The following is a 22,119-nucleotide window of genomic DNA, read 5'->3' on the forward strand; positions in this document are numbered from 1 at the left end:
TTCTGCTGATTACTTTATTTTTCAGGTGTTAGCTTTCAGAGCAAAAAGTTTGCACGGAAACGATGGTTGTTACGTAATCAGAAGATTCAATATTTTAGCACTGAGGGAGGGAATAATTCATGCATCACAACAATAGGACCACCAACCCATGCTCATTGTCCTGGGAACAGATCTCATTTGGTTTAGTGTGACTTACTGTTAAGTAAATGTGTACCAGATCAGGATTTCAAGGTGGGGCATGGTGTTGCACAGCACCATCCTCTCCATGTTTACTTAAAGTAAGTACCACCGTGTTCAATGAGTCTTACTCCCAGGATAAAATATGCCTAGGCCTGCAGTCTTAAGGCATGGAGGAAAGGAGGCAGTTGCAGCTAAGTTATTCCCCCTCATGTTGCTCAAGAGGTTTCTACTGGAATATTCCATCCTTACAGGCACCAGACTTAAATGTATTCTCTGCTATAGTAGTACGGATCCACTCAAGAAATTTGCAGATCTTGATGTAGATGCCAGGTTCACCAGGCTCAGCGCAAGGGAAGCCCCCCAAAGAGACCACACCTTGGAGGCCTCCATCACCACAGATAAGAGGTCCCCCAGAATCGCCCTGTTGAGAGAACAAATGATGAGCTATCACAAGAAATGTAGGAAGAGCCATGCCGGATCAGTGCAAAGGCCTGTCTAGCCCATCATCCCATTTCCCACAATGGCAGGGCCAGCCCATCCACGAGGCAAGGTGAAGCAACTACCTCAGGCGGCAGGATCCATGGCGCAGCAGACCTTGATGTAGATCTTTATCCCCCCCCGCCCCTTGTTCCTGATGTAGAGCTTCACCCACCCCTTCTTGCCGCTTTGCCGTGCGTTTGTGGGGAGGGCTCTTTCCCCTGCAGGCCCATTTTCCATCTTGGGCCTGGGGACGGGCCCCAGACTCCACCCCAGCATAAAAGACTCCAAGGAGGCCCGGAACACTGCTGCTGCCGCTTTGCCGGTGAGTCTTGGGGAGGACCGCTCCCCCTGCAGGCCCATTCTCCACCTTGGGCCTGGGGGCGGGCCCCAGACTCCACCTCAGCATATAAGGCCCCAAGGAGGCCTTGGAACATCGCTGCTGCCGCTTTGCCGTGCGTTTGTGGGGAGGGCTCTTTCCCCTGCAGGCCCATTTTCCATCTTGGGCCTGGGGACGGGCCCCAGACTCCACCCCAGCATAAAAGACTCCAAGGAGGCCCGGAACACTGCTGCTGCCGCTTTGCCGGTGAGTCTTGGGGAGGACCGCTCCCCCTGCAGGCCCATTCTCCACCTTGGGCCTGGGGGCGGGCCCCAGACTCCACCTCAGCATATAAGGCCCCAAGGAGGCCTTGGAACATCGCTGCTGCCGCTTTGCCGTGCGTTTGTGGGGAGGGCTCTTTCCCCTGCAGGCCCATTTTCCATCTTGGGCCTGGGGACGGGCCCCAGACTCCACCCCAGCATAAAAGACTCCAAGGAGGCCCGGAACACTGCTGCTGCCGCTTTGCCGGTGAGTCTTGGGGAGGACCGCTCCCCCTGCAGGCCCATTCTCCACCTTGGGCCTGGGGGCGGGCCCCAGACTCCACCTCAGCATATAAGGCCCCAAGGAGGCCTTGGAACATCGCTGCTGCCGCTTTGCCGTGCGTTTGTGGGGAGGGCTCTTTCCCCTGCAGGCCCATTTTCCATCTTGGGCCTGGGGACGGGCCCCAGACTCCACCCCAGCATAAAAGACTCCAAGGAGGCCCGGAACACTGCTGCTGCCGCTTTGCCGGTGAGTCTTGGGGAGGACCGCTCCCCCTGCAGGCCCATTCTCCACCTTGGGCCTGGGGGCGGGCCCCAGACTCCACCTCAGCATATAAGGCCCCAAGGAGGCCTTGGAACATCGCTGCTGCCGCTTTGCCGTGCGTTTGTGGGGAGGGCTCTTTCCCCTGCAGGCCCATTTTCCATCTTGGGCCTGGGGACGGGCCCCAGACTCCACCCCAGCATAAAAGACTCCAAGGAGGCCCGGAACACTGCTGCTGCCGCTTTGCCGGTGAGTCTTGGGGAGGACCGCTCCCCCTGCAAGCCCATTCTCCACCTTGGGCCTGGGGGCGGGCCCCAGACTCCATCTCAGCATTGGAGCCCTTGGAATCATTGCTGCTGCCGCTTTGCCGTGCATCTGTGGGGAGGGCTCTTCCCCCTGCAGGCCCACTTTCCATCAGGCCAGGGGGCGGGGCCCACGCTTACCACTGCCGCAGCTTTGGGGGACACTAGTGCTGCTGCAGTGGTTGTTTGAAGTGTTTTTATATGTTTTAAACGGTTTTTATTTTTTGCTTAGTTGTACCACCATAAGCGGTGGTTTTTATCTATGTATTTTTATTTTGTTTTGGTTTATTTTGGGTCAGGGTTTTTTTGTTTTGGTTTATTTTGGGTCAGGGTTGGGTGGTTGTGGAGTGGGGTGGGGATTGGTTTTGTTTTCATGTAATTGTTTTTATTTGTTTGTTTTTATATTCTGTAAATGGAGGCGAATATTAGGCTTGGGATTCCTACTGTGCAGGGGCGAGGGAGGTATGGCGGTGGGGGCAGATGTCATAGGCGAAGGGGATCGAGATACGGATATGCTCGTACCCCTTCCAATCTGCGCCCCATCCCGAGAGACGAGGGTAGGGTGAGCAAGGATTACTCACCTCCGTCACTGGTGTTGTGCAATGCCAGGTCTATAGGCAACAAAACCGCCACCCTGCGAGATTTCTTCACCTCGCAGGGGGTTGACCTGGCATGTGTGACTGAGACCTGGGTGCGTGAAGGGGATACTGTTCCCTTACGAGAGATGGCGCCCCCGGGTTTCTCCGTCCTTCACCAGTCGCGGACTGTGGGCCGGGGGGGAGGGGTGGCGTTATTAATCCGGGAAGATTGTTCTTTCAGGGCTCTACCTTCGCCATCGATCCCCGGCATTGAATGTGTTGGCCTAGTGTGGGGCTCCGAGGTGAGCTTGGCTGTCTGGCTGGTGTACCGGCCACCTAGCACACCAGCAGCCACCCTGTCAGGCCTGCTGGAGGCGGTGGCTGGCTGGGCCTTGGAGTTCCCTAACCTATTGGTATTGGGGGACTTCAACATCCATGCTGATGCCACTCCCTCCTCACAGGCTCTGGACCTGGTGTCTTCCATGGCGACACTAGGGCTCTCCCAGTTTGTTTCGGGCCCCACACATCAAGCAGGCCACACGCTGGATTTGATCTTTGGCATCGGTATAGATGTGATCCTGTTTCCTTCAATGAAGGTGCCATGGTCTGATCACTATGCTCTGAAAGCCAGGATTGACGTTCCACCCCCACCCTGCTTGGGTGGCGAGCCAATTTGGGCTCGCCCGCAGAGGCTGATGGACCCTGATAGATTCCGTCAAGCCTTGCGGGACCTTTCTCCCCCTGGCGACTCATTGACTGAGCTTGTTGAGGCCTGGAATACCCAGCTCCTGGCAGCCATCGATGAGATCGCACCTAAGCGCCCTCTGCGACCCCGCAGAAACCGGGCTCCCTGGTTTACCGAGGAGCTCCGGAAAATGAAGCGGGACCTCAGACGGCTAGAGCGAGTATGGCGGGGTGCCCGTGACGGAGCTTCAAGAACATCTTATAGGGTTTTTATGAAAACCTATGAGATGGCAGTGAAGGCCGCTAAGAAGTCCTACTTCTCGGCCTCCATTGCATCCGCTAGCTCTCGCCCGGCGCAATTATTTAGTATAATTCGGTCTTTAACGTCCCTTGAAGGACAGCCAAATTTAAATAACAATTCGACACACAGCTGTGAGGCATTCGCGAGCTTTTTTGCGGAGAAGGTCTTGTTGCTCCGCCATGACCTCCCTGCCAATTTGGATACAATAAAGGAACTGGAGGCCCCTCGACTGTCCTCGGGTTCAGTATTAGACCACTTTGACTGGATATCCCCAGCTGATGTGGACAGACTCCTCCGAGCTGGAAAGCCCACCACCTGTCCTCTCGACCCGTGCCCGTCCTGGCTGATTAGAGCGTGTCCAGACGAGGTGCGGGGCCCCCTGGGGGATATCATCAATCTGTCTCTTGGCGCTGGGACATTCCCAGGGGAACTGAAGGAGGCAGTGGTGCGCCCGCTCTTAAAGAAAACATCATTGGATCCTTTAGATCTATCCAATTACCGCCCGGTTTCGAATCTTCCATTCCTGGGTAAGGTGATTGAGAGAGCGGTTGCTGAACAGCTTGGTAGGTTTCTGGATGAAACATCAGCTCTGGATCCATTCCAGTCCGGCTTCCGCGCTGGTCATGGGACCGAGACGGCTCTGGTCGCCCTAACAGATGATCTCCGCAGGCAGCTGGATCGAGGCGGGTCGGGGCTGCTGATTCTTCTAGACCTGTCAGCAGCCTTCGACATGGTCGATCACGAACTCCTAGACCACCGCCTTGCCGACGTGGGGATCCAGGGCACAGTCCTTCAATGGCTGCGCTCGTTTCTCTCTGGTCGGGGACAGAGGGTGGCGCTTGGGGGGGAATTGTCATCCCGCCACTCCTTGGTGTGTGGTGTGCCCCAGGGTGCAATACTCTCCCCGATGCTTTTTAACATCTTTATGCGCCCCCTCGCCCAGCTTGTCCGGAGTTTTGGGCTGGGCTGCCATCAGTATGCTGATGACACCCAACTCTATCTGTTGATGGACGGCCACCCGGACTCGGCCCCAGACACACTGATCAGATGCTTGGAGGCTGTGGCTGGATGGTTTCGTGGGAGCCGGTTGAAGTTAAATCCTTCGAAGACAGAGGTCCTCTGGCTGGGACGGGACGACTTGGGACTGAGGGGGCAACTCCCATCTCTTGCGGGGGTGCAATTAGTGCCAGCACCATCCGTTAAGAGTTTGGGTGTAATCTTCGATACCTCCCTCTCTATGGAGGCGCAGATTGCAGCTATAACAAAGGCGGCATTTTTTCATCTCCGCCAAGCTAAGCAGTTGGCTCCTTACCTCTCTCGCCCTGACCTAGCCACTGTGATCCACGCGACGGTCACCTCCAGACTGGATTATTGTAACTCGCTCTACGTGGGGCTGCCCTTGAGACTGACCCAGAAACTCCAACGGGTGCAGAATGCCGCAGCGAGACTCCTTACGGGGTCTTCGCTTAGAGATCACATTCATCCAGTGCTATACAAGCTGCACTGGCTCCCGGTGGAGTACAGGATCAGGTTTAAGGTGCTGGTTTTAACCTTCAAAGCCCTATACGGCCTAGGGCCCTCGTACCTACGGGACCGCCTCTCCTGGTATGCCCCACAGAGGAACTTACGGTCTTCAAATAAAAACACCTTGAAGGTCCCAAGCCACAGAGAGGTTAGGCTGGCCTCAACCAGAGCCAGGGCTTTTTCGGCTGCGGCTCCAACCTGGTGGAACGCTCTGTCACAAGAGACAAGGGCCCTGCAGGACTTGACATCTTTCCGCAGGGCCTGCAAGACAGAGCTGTTCCACCTGGCCTTTTGTTAGGGCGCAGCCTGACTCCCTCCTTTGGCAATCTTTTCAAGACTTTAGCTTATGGTTGCCATTAATTTTGTTTTTAACTCATTTTTATAATGTTTTATAATGTTGTATTGTTTTAGTGTTGTTAGCCGCCCTGAGCCCGGCTTCGGCTGGGGAGGGCGGGATATAAATAAAATTTATTATTATTATTATTATTATTATTCTTCCCTGGCAGGGAGGGAGGCGCCATTTTGTGGTTCGCCTCAGGTGCCAAAATGTCCTGGGCCAGCCCTGCACAGTGGAAAACCAGATGCTTCTGGGAAGTCCACAGGTGCGGCACAGATAGCCCTCTCCTACTCATGTTCCCGAGCAACTGGTCTTCCGAGCAAAGTTCACTTCCAGGTGGCCTACTTATTGAGCACCCATCTTGATTTCTTTGTTGCGTCAAACAAGGATCACCACACACTTTCCAATGTATTTTCCCTTCACTTTCCTTATTGAAAAATGTCCGATCTTCTGGGGAAGCAGCTGTGTTTTGCAAGAGTGCCAAAACAGCTTTAATTGTACGGCCTGAATTTGTTGGTATGTGATTGAATCTCATGGCAGTCTGGAAGCAACCATAGTACCATTGCTAGCTGTACCCTCCGTAAACCAGCTCCACCCAGTTTGCTCTATTGCCATTCACATTCCCACTTGTTTCTCCTGCTAAGGCTTCCAGACAGCTCCACAGATGTGTGTGACAAAAGGACCTTATGGCCAGGGCTTTTCTTCAGGGGGAACTCACAGGAACTCAGTTCCAGCACCTCTCAGGTGGGCGCCATTGCCATTCTAAGAGAAAGAGGGAGGTGTTCATGAGTTCTTGGACCTCTTTTTCTAGAAAAACGGCACTACCTATGGCCACAGTCAACGTGGCCATGAGTTTCACCCTGGGAATTCCTAAGGGAGACTGGTTCCATGGCATGAGAAGCAACATCTCTATGTAATAATACCATACATGGAGAAGGCAAGCACAGAAATGCACATTGAGGAAACAGATTTTAAGCCTCAGGCTCCCCCATTCCCACCCCATCAGGCCTGATCCTTACTTAGCAATCCTGCCCACAATTGGCATATTCTTACCCGGCATGAATCTTTGCCTCCGTCAAAGTATCCTGCACAAAACATGTTGTCGGTCACTTCCCACCCGTAAGCCGCTTCACACACAGGGTTGTCAAATATTGTAATATTAACACAATAAGGAACGTCGGGATATGTCTCTGAAAACAAAATGGAAGCCAAGATTGTCTAGTTAGATGTTTGTGAGAGATCACATTTGCAGGGGACAAGGATAGTCTCATTTTTACAAATCTGGCTATGTGCAGTGCCACCTCCAGGATTTTGGAGACTTTGGAGCATACAAGCTCAGTGGGCCCACTTAAATTGTGAGGACGAAGAATCCAAACCAAGCATCCTCTTAGGCTGGCATCAACCTTCCCAGGTGCTCTGTGTAAAATGAGGATAGCAGTCTTGTTGAAGAAGCCGTGCCTTTGCCAGTTTTGATGTATTGACAAATGCCTTACCTTGCTGCTCTCTGGAGTCAGCTTCCTAGCTGCAAGGTTGCTACTCTGCCAACAGCACTTACCTTCAGGAGTGGTGGTTGTGCCCCAGCCCATCACAGTGCAATCTGTTCCCACCGGGGAGCACCTGGAGGGCAAGTCGATGGTAGACACACGCTCAGTCATGTCAGCAGAGCTGTTCAGTTTGATCAGCATGATGTCGTCGGTAAAACACGAGCAATTGTCACCGGGGCATTTCTTCAACGTGCTGACTCTTAACTGCTCATAGTTGTCTTTGTTGTGTGCTCCGAGCCTTACCTGGATGTTTCCGCTAGAAGACAAAAAGCAAAGACCACAGGAGTTTCTCAAAGCAAGGCCTGAATGGTTAGGTTGATCTCACTGCTGTTTGGAGTGGATATCTGTCATGGATACTGGCCTGAAGCTGGCGAGATCTTCAAATAAAGGACTGTCCACTGTAAAGCCGGGCACATGGCTGCCCTAGTTCTACCCCCCTCTCATCCGTAGAATTTTGGTTTCATCTAAAGATTTTGTGTGCTTCTAGACTATCACTATCTCCCTCTTGTGCATAGGTGTTGCCAAGCAATGATGCTGTAGTAAAGTTAGTATTATTTAGAAATTATTCTTTGGTCAAGTAAAAGGAGTGAAGCCTTGTGGGAGTTTCATCAGCCACAGGGACCCTGGGAAAGAAGTTGTGTATCTTTAACCCCTAGACTAGTTGGCTCCTCAGCTGAAAGCTTTATTGAACCCAAGGAAGTCTTGATTTAAGAACTAACACCTGAGGTTGAGAGTGTGAACCTCTCCCCCCCTCCCAGTGATGCTATCTGTCCTTGAATTGCTTGGGAATGTGTCTCTGGCTAATTTCCACGAAAGGGAGGAACCCCTTTGATTTGGAGTTTGTGTCAAGAAGTAAAATAATTGACCAGCAAACCGGTCATTGGTGTATTCAAAAATAATTTGAGTCTTATGATTGGTTTGAAAGTTACGACGCCTTGTGCAAATTGTGAATAAAGGATCAGGGAATTATCCTGATCTGCGCTCTCTGCCTTTGCTCTGCAATCCGCAAAGATGCCGGCTCTATTGTTCCATCGTAAATAGCCGTCATTTCGTCTTTTGAAATGGAGATCTTCAAAAGCCTTCAACTTGCAGATTCCTAAAGAATGTCAGCTATCCTATTTTGTGTTAGACCCTGTGAGTATGTATAGTTAGCTATACTATGTAACTTTGTTATTTTTCTTATCTGTAACGCCCAAAAGAGTGCCTGCTATTCTAGCATGTTTCTTATGTTATTTTAAAATAAACCTTTTAAGAATGAAACTGTTTTAGTTGTGTGCCTTTCCGGAGGGAATAGCTAAGTCCTAGCCTTACGCTTGGTTACGCTCTACCGTAGAACTTCTGCCTGCAAGTCTGTGGATGCAGCTTGTGGAGTAGGGGGACAGCCAGGTTAAATGGGTCGCAGCCTGCTCCCTGGGTTGTGATTCGGAGTCCCCTGGACAAGAGGGAGTGGTGGCAGCCCTACCGGGTCTTACTTGTTCTGTTATGTAAAAAGTAATTTCACCTGCCAACCTTGCCCTGGGCGTCCTGGCCTGGCCGGAGAGCAGAGGCAGGAGAAGGGAGGGGCAAGCGGTTGGGGGTGAGCATTACTACAGATGCTGTCTCTACACCTAAAGAGTGGCACTGGGCAGTGGTGACTGATGCCCATTGAGACTGGTAGGGCAGAACTCAGGGAGGCCACCACCAGGTGGAGCCAGAGTCAGAGCCAACTAATTTTTTTTTAATTTTTTTTAAGAAGAGAAGAAGAGGAAGAGTTTAGATTTGATATCCCGCTTTATCACTACCCAAAGGAGTCTCAAAGCGGCTAACATTCTCCTTTCCCTTCCTCCCCCACAACAAACACTCTGTGAGGTGAGTGAGGCTGAGAGACTTCAAAGAAGTGTGACTAGCCCAAGGTCACCCAGCAGCTGCATGTGGAGGAGCGGAGACGTGAACCCGGTTCACCAGATTACGAGACTACCGCTCTTAATCACTACACCACACTGGCTCTCATTTAATCAGATCTGTCTGCACCACTCACACATGTTTCTCTGAATGCGGGGTAAAACAGTAGGACTTAAATATTTTCTAAGTGAATAACAGATAAATAAACGAGTTACGGAATAGATTTATATACTGAATATTCAGAATTGTTCTGTCTGTAGCTAATCATTTGTGCTTACACTTTCTGTGTTGATTTTGTACAGTCAATAAGGAAATAAATAGACAGACAGATAGATCGATAGATCGATAGTAGATAGAGATAGATAGATAGATAGATAGATAGATAGATAGATAGATAGATAGATAGATTATAGATAGATAGATAGATAAATAGAGTAAACAAAGTAAACAAATTCTAGTTCTGCCCAGAGGGAGGCTAGTGTGAGATCTGTGGGAGCTTGCACAGCACTGCAAGATCTTGCAAGAGCCTTCCAGGACCAGCTTGCGGAGCAAGCCTTACCTGTCAGCTAGGCAGAGAAAGCTTCAAAGCTCTTCCCATGCTGGATAACTGCAAGCTGGTTTGGTGCAAAAAGAACTTTTAAGCTCTCTCACTGGCCTGCCTTCAGCCATGTGTGGTTGAAACTGCACAAGCTCAATGCCCGTTAGATGTGACCGTAATGCGCATGGTGAACTGTTATGGTTGTCAGGGACTGGACTGAGGAGGAATGGTGGAGACCACCCCCTTTCCTCCTGCACTTCCCAGAGAAGAGGGACATGGTGTGGATTTAGAACAGTGGTCTGCAGAAGGTCATAGTTCAGAGGCTGCAGCAAGGAGAAGCTGGAAAATACTGGGAGAGCAGGAGGAGGAGGAGGAAGAAGCACCAGGGGAGAGACAGCTGACAGATTCAGTGTCTTTGGAAAGCATGCCAGACCACCCCCTTCCAGGTCCAGCGTGCACTGAAAGTAGAACAGAAAGCTCAGGTGAGCTGGATAGGGATGGCGTATAATAGGAGAGATGGAGGGGGTGGGACTTTACTCGGAGCAACGCCATTATCTAAGAGGCGCCATCATGCGCCTCTCTCTGTGAATATTGAATAAATTACCTTTGGTAAGAACTTCTTTTCCCATTTCTTGCTGCCACCCATGAGGGAGGGGGATCGGATTGTCTGAAGCCTGACAATGGTGCTATGTAAAAGCAAAGCTCTGCCCTTATGAGATCCCTTCAAAACACACACTCTGATCGCTAAAGATCCTAAGAAGCACCTTGAAGCATAGCCAGAGACCTGGCAATGGATTTTTACCATACATTTTCCTCACCAAATGTAGCAGTGAGCAGCCGTGAGCACCCAGTCAGGGGTGATCAACATTCCAGAGCACAGAAGCGTGTCAGAGTCGTAGAGCAGAGCGAGCCAAGAATGATTATTTGTAGGGCACTCCTCACCTCCAATGATCCGGTTACGGTGTGCTGACACTGCAACACAGACCAAGAAAGCTCACTGGGATGGTGACCAACGTTCTTCATTAGAATACCCATCAATCACTATAAATTGTTCTAGCCATAGGCCAGGACAAACCCACAACAACAGTACCAATAAAACTATACAGATACATACATCCACAAGATGAGCCAACATCCATGGTGTAATAGAGAGGTCACCAGAGACATCAACAAACTCAAATCCAGCTTGTTTTCAAATTAAACCTTCGAATCGCAACAATTTATAGAGATTTTATCTAACTCCTGTCTCCTGATTTATTTCTATTTTTGCAGCCAGTGCACAGAGAGCATCATGTCAGAAAGCTATTATTGTCAGTCAAAATAAACGCCAGGGTGTACCTGTTTGCTTGTGTGAACAAAGGTTTTCAGAAAGCAATCTCTTGGGTCTCTGTATAAGGGGCAGGCTAATATAAAATGAGTAATAATAACAATACAACAAAAAACAGCATAAAAATACCTTCCACCTGTGGCTGACCATAAATACAAAGCCTCTCTGTGTATAGGACCTTGTGGCAGTGGGCCTCACCTGGAAAGGCAGCCCAATAAAGACACAAATTTGGAGAACGCTGGCATAGGCAATACAGAGCTAGATGGACGAATGGTCCGGCTCAGGAGAAAGCAGCTTCCTGTGTTGCTATGACGCATCTAGACCACCACCGCCCCTCCGAGATCCACATCACATTGCCACCAGTTCTCTTACCAAAAGATAGCAGGAGGAACAGAAAGATGCGCAGCGATTTGGCGAGTTCCATAGCAGCAGATCTCCGTGGCGAAGTGTCTGTGCCTACCTTAGAAAGTAGAGAACAAGTTCTGTGATTAAGAAAATGTGATGCAAGTTTTTTTTTTGGCTCAGCGCCTCGACTCCCTTGTTTTATTTACACCCCGAGGTCACAGCCCAGGTGTCCAGCGGGTGCCACGTTCTCAGCAGTCTACACCTGGCTCAACTAGGCAGCTTGACAAAGAGAGAGAGAGAGAGAGAGAATAAGCAAAAGCCCTGGACTTAATCTGAACAGAAGCAGAGCCAGTACTTTCCTCCTAGAATGGCAAAACAGGATGTCGTCTCATGGCAACCTCAAAGATGGGGCACTGATTTCACTAAGTTAACAAAGTACATCTTAACTGATTTAATATTGTATTTGCAACCCACCCTGGGACCTTGTGGTGAAATCACCACCAACAAAAGGTCAGTGTTTCCAGTGCACTCCGGTTCAGCCTCCAACGTTGGAGGAACATGGAGCAGGGCCAGAGCAAGGCCTCTGAAGATGACCTCAGCCTGCAGGGAACTTTGTGCGGGCACAGGTGCTCCATACTGTTGCTTCATTCCTTGTCCCCACAGTACAAGGGCACATCAGCATAAACATATTTGTGAAAGAAGCTGGGCCACAGCAGGGAGCATCTGCGTTGGGCAGGGAGGTGGAATCACTGCAATGACTATGATCAACGCAAGGAGGTCCACCCAGAGGGGACTCTGGTAAGCAATAACAAGAATGAGAGTTGTTGAAAGGGTCAGGAATCTGGGTGTAAACATGCCCTTATTATGTCAGACAAGGCTTCTGTCTATAGAACAAAGCAAATATCTTCCACCTTGCTTGCTGTAAACCCACCCTAGGGCTCAGAATAGAGCCGCTGCAGTGCTGGACCACATTGAACTTGCTCTCTCAGACCCTCTGACTGTGCCCTTATGTTGTCCTTGATCCTTATCACACTGCTTTTCCCCACTGCTGTGGCTATGAGAGAGGAAACCCTGTGTACTCCTAAGAAAAGCTACACGGAAGGCTACTCTAGAGACGGGGCCCATATTATTGGTGGTCTTTTATCCCAGAATATTTTAAGCGGTGAACAAGAACAATTCCGAAGCGCTCCACAGCCTTTCTCCTCTGCAACAGTCAGTCAGTAAGTATTTAACACTGTTTCAGGAAACCAGAATGTATCGTCTGAATTTATCAATCTTTGTGTAGCCAGACTCAGGTCTATGATGTTATCGCAGATGAGATAAGAAGTGGTTTCTCGAGCAATCAGTACATACAAGTGAATGAATGAAGTCGAGGCCTAAGTGCATAGGATATATTTCTATCATGTAGGTGTGAAAGAATTGAAAAACTTTACAAAAGCAAGTCTATGGCTAGCGATCAATAGAATGAACAATTTTATGTGGATTCACAACACTGCAGTGTAGACACAGTGTGAAATATCACATAAATATATTCTAAAATGTCTAACTATGTTGGCTGAGTATGTCTTTCAAATGCTAACTGAACCACAGCGATAAAATACAAAGTTATTGTTGCTCAAAACTTTGAAATCCAGAAGGTGAAGATTGCTCACAACAGACATATTTCAGAAAGCATGCCATACGTGTTTCGACCTATAAAGTCTTCTTCAGTGGCATATAGTTGAAGGACATTTCTTTATGTGTGGGGTCAGTGAGTCCAGACACAAATCCCTAATATTTCAAATTTACTAAAATACAGGGTGAGTCTTTTAAAGAGGCCCTGTGGAACATGTGTACTCTGTATCCACGGGGCCTCTTGTAAAGGACTCATCCTGTATATTATGCTGCTAGAGATTCAGTGTCTGTCTGTTTTTAATGGTCTAAAGTTTTCTGCAAGCAGCAATGCCCAGCTTCTGTAGAGAATATTTTTTCCAGGTTATTTACCGTACTTTTTTTACAATTTACTTTTTAAAACACGAATTTCCAGGGCAGTTCACAATAGGTTCACTGTCCCAATGCAGAAAACTCAAGAAGAACTACCAGCACACCCTGGCCTTTGTGTTTGCAATGGAAGAACTCAACAAGGACTCTCATCTCTTTCCCAATGTCTCCTTGGGATTCCAGCTCTATGAGGATAGTCACGACATGAGAAAGAACCATGAGGCCACCGTTAGCATTTTATCGGAGAGGAACTGGACTCCTTCCGTGCTCCCCCTGCCTCCCAGCGCATATGATCTTTATTACTCCTACGGGAGGCCGTCTTATGACAGCCTGGTCAGCAAAAGTCCAAAGGATAAAACCGTCCCCAACTATCACTGTCATGGGCAGAGCAAGCTGGCAGCCGTCATTGGGGCTCTGACATCTGAGTCGACCACTGAGATGAGCAACATGTTGCAGAACTCCAAGGTACCTCAGGTGAGTTTGGCCCTGTGCTCTGTTGCTGTACCTGAACCCTCTCTGACTTCAAAATATTGGAGCAAGCAAATAGGACATGTGTGACCAAATGACATAATGTAAATTAAGCAAATTGTCTGGAGTTTGTTTTGCATAATTAAAGATAATTAAAGGAAGGAAGGAAGGAAGGAAGGAAGGAAGGAAGGAAGGAAGGAAGGAAGACAGACTTGGGCTACATCCACCTGAGGGTCTATAGGATTTAGCAAAAACCTCACTACACTGGCGGAATGCAAGACATGCAGCCAGTGTTAGATTCACTAGTAGAACACCATTGTTACACTGCTGGAGAACCAGGTTTAGATTTTACCCCAGCTAATGTTTGACACTATTCCAGTTTGACCACAAAATGGTTGGAAGGTTCTATTCCTACTCAAAAACAATATAAACCAGCAACAAATACCCTCATTTTCCCCATAGATCAGTTATGGCTCATCTGATCCCATCTTGAGTGACAAGGTCCAGTTCCCTTTTCTGTATCGGACAGTCCCCAGTGACCTGGCTCAGTTCACCGGGATCATCAAGCTGATCCTTCACTTCCGCTGGACGTGGATTGGAGTAGTTTTTACAGGTGACGATAATGGCGAGAAGTTCCTCCAGGTCTTGGAAAGTGAAATGCAGAAAAATGGAGTTTGCACTGAATTTATCTTAAAGATGTACAACAGGAAGAGCCTGGCTATGAAAACCATTAATAAGATGGAAGATGTCCTCACAAAGTCCTCAGCCAATGTGACTTTGTTTTACGGCAGCACCAGTCACTTCTTTCAGTTACAACTTCTCAGCCGAAATCTCCGAACGAGAGGCAAGATCTGGATCATCACAGCCCAGTGGGATTTTACTGTAGGTCCCCGGCCAGACAACCCAGACTCAAATCCATTCCAGGGCGCTTTGTCCTTTGCAGTTCATAAGGCGGAAATCCCACAATTTCAAGACTTCCTTCGATCCGTGAATCCTAAAAAATATCCAAACGATATTTTCATGAAGCATTTCTGGGGTTCTGCCTTTGACTGTTTGATGCCTCCTCCCTACTCAGTCCCAAGGTATGGGAAAAGAAAATGCACTGAAAGGGAACGACTGGACAGCCTTCCTGTTTCAGTTTTTGATATCAACACCGTGTGGCAGAGCTACAGCATTTACAATGCGGTCTATGCAGTAGCCCATGCACTGTTGGAAATGAGATACCATAATACTGGAGGAGGAGGGAGGAGGAGGAGAAAAGGCCTTCTACCCCCATGGCAGGTATTATGACACAAATAATATATCTGAGGCAGGAGAGAGTTTTCAACAATGCCAAAGATGGTGGCCACTCCAAGGAGAGGTCTTTAAATGAGACCAAGAGGGACTTCATTGGCTCCCCAGATCACCTGACTCCACAGGGCTATTAGCTGCAACCCCCCTTTCTGACACTGTCAGTGGGCCCTGCCCACCCATAGATTTGAATAGATATTCATTCATTGCATTAGCAAAGGCACTATACGGTTTAAATATATCCTGGATCAGACCATTGTTCCGCAAGTGCAGTTTGTGTGGCAATTAAATCCTGCCGTCCAGTCAGCGCTTCCCTGCGTAGTTCTGCTTGAGGCTTGAGGCTGACCTGGGCAGGAAAACAGAGTTGCAGCGGTCCTGCCGTCAATGTGAGATAGAGGGATAAATTGCGTCCAGAGACAGTTCGTTGCTATCTCTAAAAGTGTTTATTTACACAGCAATAAATCCATCAGAACTTTCCGGCATCTCTCCGTGCTAAAAGCACAGTTTGAAACACAGCAGGGGGAGATGCCCTCTCTGGCTTTCAAGCCACTAACACAAACATGCACCAGAGTCACATTTTACAATATTCATATTAATTTAAACTTGATGAATCAAGTTGCTAAATGAATGTACCCTTATCATGTTTTATGATTCCCCTGATATTGTTTGTGAGCTGGAACTGTGACCAAAATTAATAAATTAATTCATTCACTAGCTAAATGTGGAACAGTCAGTTTATTTAAGTAAGCTCTTCTATCAGTTGGCAGTCATAATTATTAAATCATACGTTAGTGAAGAGATTTCTCCCTCCCTTGCAATCTCTGCCCTCAGCTCCACACGTTTCTGAAGAAGGTCCGATTCAATAACAGTGCTGGAGAGGAGGTTTATTTTGATGAGAATGGAGACTCCACAGCTACTTATGATATTTTCAATTGGATCGTGCTCCCTAACATCTCCCTGGTTAGTGTGAAAGTTGGAGGAGTGAAGCACCATGGCCAAGACTTCTTCTTTGACGATGCTAAGGTGGTCTGGAAGGAACGATTAGGGCAGGTGAGACTCAAGAAAGACTCTGCTCTGGGTGCTCCACCCAAATGAGGTGTGGTGGGTGGTTTATGGGGATGGATCAAGGCCCCATGTGTGTTATAGATTCAAAGCAGTATCATACTACTTCAGACAGTTATGGTTTCCCTCAAATAATCATGAGAACTGTAGTTTGCTAAGGGTCCTGTGAGTTCTTGGGAGATCCCTATTACCCTCACGCAACTCAGAGTGGTTAATAATAATTATATAATTTATATCCTGCCCATCTGGCTGTGTTTCCACAGCAACACTTGGCAGCTTACAACATATATAAAAACACAACAAACCTTTTAAAAACAAAATATCCTGTACAAGCAACAAACCAACCAAGAAATCAATAGAAACCAATAACAATACTGATAATAATAATAATAACAATAATAAACAGTTTACAGTTATACCCAATTTAAAATAATTGCCAAACACAGCTAAACATTTATCCAACACCAACCCAACAAAAACGAAGCAGAGGAACCAAAATTAGAACCATTTAAAACCTTTTAAAACATTTAGTCAGTTGCCCCAACCCAAGAATTGTTCCAGCGATGTTCCTCCAGCCTCCCAGGAGCCTCTTTTAGTTGTTCAGGGTAACAGCTCCTGCAGCTTGTGCAACACCTGATGGCAGCCAGCTGGTTAGTCAAGGAGGCTCAAGGCACGCCACATGGCACACACAGCTCTGTCCCTGCTAGAAATTGGGACAGATTTGACATCTGATGGGAGGGCATTCCACAGGGCGGGCGCCACTACCGAGAAGGCTCTCTGCCTGGTTCCCTGTAGCTTTGCTTCTCGCAATGAGGGAACCGCCAGAAGGCCCTCGGCGCTGGACCTCAGCATCTGGGCAGAATGATGGGGGTGGAGACGCTCCTTCAGGTATACTGAAGGCTGTTTATGTGGTCTTGGCGGCTGCCCCCAGTCACCAGTCTAGCTGCTGCATTCTGGATTAGTTGCCCCACATAGAGCACATTGCAGTAGTCCAAGTGGGAGATAACTAGAGCATGCACCACTCTGGCGAGACATTCTGCGGGCAGGTAGGGTCTCAGCCTACGTACCAGATGGAGCTGGTAGACAGCTGCCCTGGACACAGAATTGACCTGCGCCTCCATGGACAGCTGTGAGTCCAAAATGACTTCCAGGCTGTGCACCTGGTCCTTCAGGGGCACAGTTACCCCATTCAGGACTAGGGAGTCCTCCACAATTAAATAGTGCAAACTGAGGTTGTGCATTGCCCTGACATTTTCCTTAACGCAGTGCCCAATCTGTTGGGGAAGTGGGCTCATTGTGCAAGTGTGCCAAATCAAGTATGAATCTGCCAATACGTAGTTGAATGCCGTAGTCTGCAAAACAGCCACTTTAAAAAACGCATTCCCTCCTGCGCTTCTTTAGCATCCGCGTTCCATCTGCAGTGAGAGCTGCCTCCCTGGATTTAGAAAAGTGGCTGAAAAGGGAAGGCCCACCTGCTGCTTCAAATGTGTCCGGTGCCTACCTGGCCAGATCTCCAACCAAATTGGTAAGAATGTGGCCAAGGCATTGTTTGACTATACAAGCATATATAGTTTATGTTTGTGTTCTCTGTGTGCTCTGCTTTTTGTTTTGATAGTCACATTTTTCATCTTAGATCCAACTCAGGGTAAAATAATGTATGCATGTTCCTAGCATAAACCACCTGTGCATAGCACTGATGGGCTGGAATCTGGTAAGTCACTTAGAGGTAGCATCAAGGAAGACTATGGAAATGGCATTCCATTCACCAGCCAAATGGGAAATGGTTTTTAAATTATTATCAACAACATTTCAATATATGATACTATTATACTTACTGTTGTCGTGGTCGTTAAACTATGCAGTGGTACCTCGGGTTAAGGACTTAATTTGTTCTGGAAGTCCATTCTTAACCTGAAACTGTTCTTAACCTGAGGTACCACTTTAGCTAATGGGGCCTCCTGCTGCCACCACGCCACCACCACGTGATTTCTGTTCTCATCCTGAAGCATCTGTAACCTGAAGCATCTGTAACCCGAGGTACCACTGTACTGCACTGTCAGTAAAACATAACTTACAAATATTTTTACCTGTATGATTGCAGCAGCAAAAAGTTTGGTTGTCCCAAAGTGGAGAGTTTTAATATGACTATGTCTTAAATATTAGCTTAACAAGCTCTGGGAAATTGTTACTTATACCTAAATTAACATTATTAAGGAGCAAGAAATTCAGGAGTTAAAAACAGTATATTTATAGAAAAATGGTCAGCATTTACACAGTTTTGTCAAAGGGTATTTTGCCTTCCCAAAGCTCTGCACACTTTTGGTTTCTTCTTTGGAGCAATATGATTGCCTTCACCTTGTATGAATTTTCCCTTCCAGCTGTATGTTGTTGGCCAGAGATAGGATGGGGCATGACGATATGTGGACTTGTAATTGCATGGGCGAAGATCATGAGAACATAAGAAGAGTTGTGCTAGATCAGACCGTCCTCACAGTTCACCAAATGCCCTGGGGTGACCACAGAGTGCATAATATTTTTCCCTTGGAAACCAGCCAAAACTCAGATCAAGGCTTTTCTGTTTCACCTAGCTTAGGAAAGGTAGGGTAGATATATCAGTTGAGCTTTATATTTGTATTCCTCTAAAGTTAGGTAAGGGTAAAGGGACCCCTGACCATTAGTCGTGACCGACTCTGGGGTTGTGGCACTCATCTCGCTTTCCTGGCCGAGGGAGCCGGGGTACAGCTTCCGGGTCATGTGGCCAGCATGACTAAGTCACTTCTGGTGAACCAGAGCAGCGCACCGAAATGCCGTTTGCCTTCCTGCTGGAGTGGTACCTATTTATCTACTTGCACTTTGACGTGCTTTCGAACTGCTAGGTTGGCAGGAGCAGGGACCGAGCAACAGGAGCTCACCCCGTCACGGGGAATCGAACCACCGACCTTCTGATCGGCAAGTCCTAGGCTCTGTGGTTTGACCCACAGCACCACCCATGTCCCATAAGTTACAAAGTTACATAAGTTACATAGGTTACAAAGTTACTAAAGTTACAAATGCTATTACCGGCACTGGGCTTCTGGGGGGACCAGGCTGTAGCACAACTCATCTGATCCAAAAGATGGATGCATGGGTCTATGTGGTCAGTAGTGAGATTCAATTTGTGTTTTCCAGATATGGACCGCTGTGAGACATGCAAAGAGGACTACTATCCAAATGAAGCCAGAAACAAGTGTGTTCCCAAAAACCTAAGTTTCCTGTCCTATGACGAGCCCCTGGGGATTGCTTTAGCTTCCTCTGCTCTTTCTTTCTCGCTCTTGGCTATGTTTTTGCTCGGAACCTTTATTAAACACCGAGACTCTCCCATAGTCAAAGCCAACAACCGAGATCTCAGCTACACCCTCCTCTCCTCCCTGATGCTCTGCTTCCTCTGCTCCTTGCTCTTCATTGGCCGGCCAAGGATGGAGACTTGCCTTCTCCGGCAGACAGCCTTTGGCCTCATTTTCTCAGTCTCTCTTGCTACGGTCTTGGCCAAAACCATCACTGTGGTTCTGGCCTTCAATGCCACAAAGCCGGGGAACAGAATGCGGAAATGGCTGAGACCCAGAGCTGCCCATGGCTTTGTGCTGCTCTGTTCTCTCATCCAGGCTGGGATCTGCGTGGTCTGGCTGGGAACCTCTCCCCCATTCCCAGATGTTGATACCCGCTCGGAGCCTGGGTACATTATCCTTGAGTGCAACGAGGGCTCCGTCACTGCCTTCTACTGCATCCTAGCTTACATGGGTCTCTTGGCTTTGGTGAGCTTCACGGTTGCCTTCCTGGCCAGGAAGCTGCCTGACAGCTTCAATGAAGCCAAGTTCATCACCTTCAGTATGCTGGTTTTCTGCAGCGTCTGGGCGTCCTTCATCCCAAGCTACCTGAGCACCAAAGGGAAATATATGGTGGCTGTGGAGATCTTCTCTATTTTGGCCTCCAGTGCTGGGTTACTAGGCTGCATCTTCTTCCCCAAGTGTTATATTATTCTGCTGCGGCCAGATCAGAACAGCCGGGAGCATTTCACTCGGAAATTAAACTCTGGAGTGCAACAGCTTTAAATCTGGAGACTGAGATACTGCATGTTGTGTGGTTGATTGCCAGAATTCGGATATCTGAAGATTGGGCAAGCCAGTCTCTCTTCGTTTTTTATCTCATTAGCCAAGTGTGTTTTCACTTGGCGACATCTTCATTGGCAACTGGCATAGCCTTCTGCTCCAGCCAGATAAGACCGAAAAGAGCACCTTGTCAGCAAATATTTCCACATGTGAGTGAATCTGAAACATTCTGATTTGCTTTGAACTTTCAAGAGGCCGATCCTTCACAGGATCCTCAGTGTGATGAACTTGCTCACAAGTTCAGCTTGAAAGCAGAATAGAGAAAGGTTCAACCCTCACCCCAGGCACAAACTGTGGTGGCTGCCAAAAGCTTCTCCTTTATTAACAGTCGTGTGGGTGATGGATGTGGTTTTGTGTGGTGCCGTTCTGCCCACTACAATCCCACTTCAGTGAGCGCTTCATGTGGAGAGCTGTGAAGCCTGCCCCAATGTTTTATTGCATTATACATAATGGGGTGAAGCACACATTGGGTTATATCCAACTAACGCATCCTATCAATGCCAAGATTTTCACTTGCACAACAGAACTTTCCTACCTCTCCTTCCCCTGCACCAGAGGATTGGGGGAACCCCAGTCCAGATTTAGTTGTGGGGGAGTTGGGGAAAGTTCCATTGTGGAAGTGTAAATCCTTGCCCTAGTGGGACATGTTAGCTGGATACCACTCAACATGTCTGAGCTTCAGACACAAACTCATTATGTAGTCATGACCAAGTCACTATCTTGACCTCTAATGGAGGAAGGGAGGAAGTTGCCTTATAGCCCTGTTTAAGGAAGCTTTTGATGTTTAACAGATTATTGTTTTTTAGTGTTTTGTTGGAAGCCGCCCAGAGTGGCTGGGGGGACCCAGCCAGATGAGCGGGGTATAAATAATAAATTATTATTATTATTATTATTATTATTATTATTATTATTATTATTATACTGAATCAAACCATTGGTCTATCTTTTTCATCATTGTCTACAATAACTGGTAGGGGCTTTCCACAGTTTCAGACAGTTGGGCAGGTTCCCTGAAGATGCAAGCATCCTACCTGAGACCAACCACTAGTATTCCCACTTTGCATTAGGGGTGACCACATTGCTCAGTTACAAAGCACATGCTTTACATGTAAAAGGACCCAGGTTCCATCCTCCGACTCTGCTTTTGTTCAGATTAATGTCTGGCCCCCTTATTTCTTAACACACCTGCATGGCTAAGCCATGTGTGGAATTGTGAGACCAATAAATGCCTGGACACCTGTGCTCTGCTCTATCTTCGGAAGTCAATCAAAGGAGTCCAGGTGCCAAGGCAATTTTTTTTTGGGGGGGGAGAGCCTTGCAGCACTGTTGGGATTAGGCTTCCGTTGGTGACTGACACAGAAAGAGGAGGTGGAAAAATAAATTCACAGAGGGGTAAATGGACGGACCTGGGTAGGAGCAGGGGGATTCCCCCTTTCCAAATTAACTTCAGCCATTTTAGAAGAGGGAGCATGGATGCTGGCTCTCCCTTCACCAATCTTTCTGCAGAGTAGAGTGCTTCAATGGAGGCTGGGGAGAACTTTGATCAGCCGAGATAGGAGGTTGGACAGGAGACAGAAGTGACTCAACATGGGCCTAAACAGGAGAGTGCAGTGTTGCTGCCTAGGGTCAGACTCTGCCTTCATAGATAGGAGCAGATCCAAGTGTCCCAACAAACCATGCACTTTCAATTTTGATATTGAAATCTTGGCGGGAGGGACAGGAAACCTGTTGAGACATCTTTGCCCTTCCATCCAGTTCTTGCCCTCCTCCTGAACTTCTGAACTGAGCCATGAATCTGCTGCTGAGCTTGAACTGTTAGGGCTCACCTACACTTCTGATTGTCCCATGCCTAGAAAACATTGGCCCAAGTGGTTTTTCACTTGTCCCTTACATTCTAGGCAAGAGTCGGAGTCTGGAAAATCTGCTTTCTAGATCTGAACTGAAGCAAACATCAATCTGGAGAAAACTCAGTTAATGTTCGCTCTAATTCCGTGGTAAACAACAGGTTTTCCGGGGGAGAAATACAGATAATATAT

At 48.1% G+C, this 22,119-nt stretch overlaps 2 protein-coding genes across 10 annotated transcripts in view; one reads left to right on the forward strand and one right to left on the reverse strand.

The window, feature by feature from the left end:
• Positions 1-22,119, reverse strand: part of LOC309345927 (gilatoxin-like) — a 25,764-nt gene continuing 3,645 nt past the window's right edge. The window contains exons 1-6 of one of the 9 annotated variants that reach the window (XM_081869412.1): positions 16,444-16,458; positions 11,166-11,253; positions 10,285-10,438; positions 7,059-7,303; positions 6,557-6,693; positions 1-601 (exon numbers count right to left, since the gene is read on the reverse strand). In XM_081869412.1, the coding sequence (XP_081725538.1) occupies positions 407-601; positions 6,557-6,693; positions 7,059-7,303; positions 10,285-10,438; positions 11,166-11,253; positions 16,444-16,446 (822 nt within the window). In that variant the 5' untranslated portion in view covers positions 16,447-16,458 and the 3' untranslated portion in view covers positions 1-406. The other 8 variants (XM_081869416.1, XM_081869415.1, XM_081869414.1 and 5 more) reach the window with 8 other exon arrangements.
• On the forward strand, positions 15,422-20,653 carry LOC309345952 (vomeronasal type-2 receptor 26-like). The gene is made up of 3 exons (XM_081869470.1): positions 15,422-15,926; positions 17,340-17,463; positions 19,107-20,653. The coding sequence occupies exon 3, from the start codon at positions 19,109-19,111 to the stop codon at positions 20,024-20,026; it is 918 nt and encodes a 305-aa protein (XP_081725596.1). The 5' UTR covers positions 15,422-15,926; positions 17,340-17,463; positions 19,107-19,108; the 3' UTR covers positions 20,027-20,653.

Source organism: Podarcis erhardii (genome assembly GCF_964252035.2).
Source record: "Podarcis erhardii genome assembly, chromosome: 7".
Classification (NCBI taxonomy): domain Eukaryota; kingdom Metazoa; phylum Chordata; class Lepidosauria; order Squamata; family Lacertidae; genus Podarcis; species Podarcis erhardii.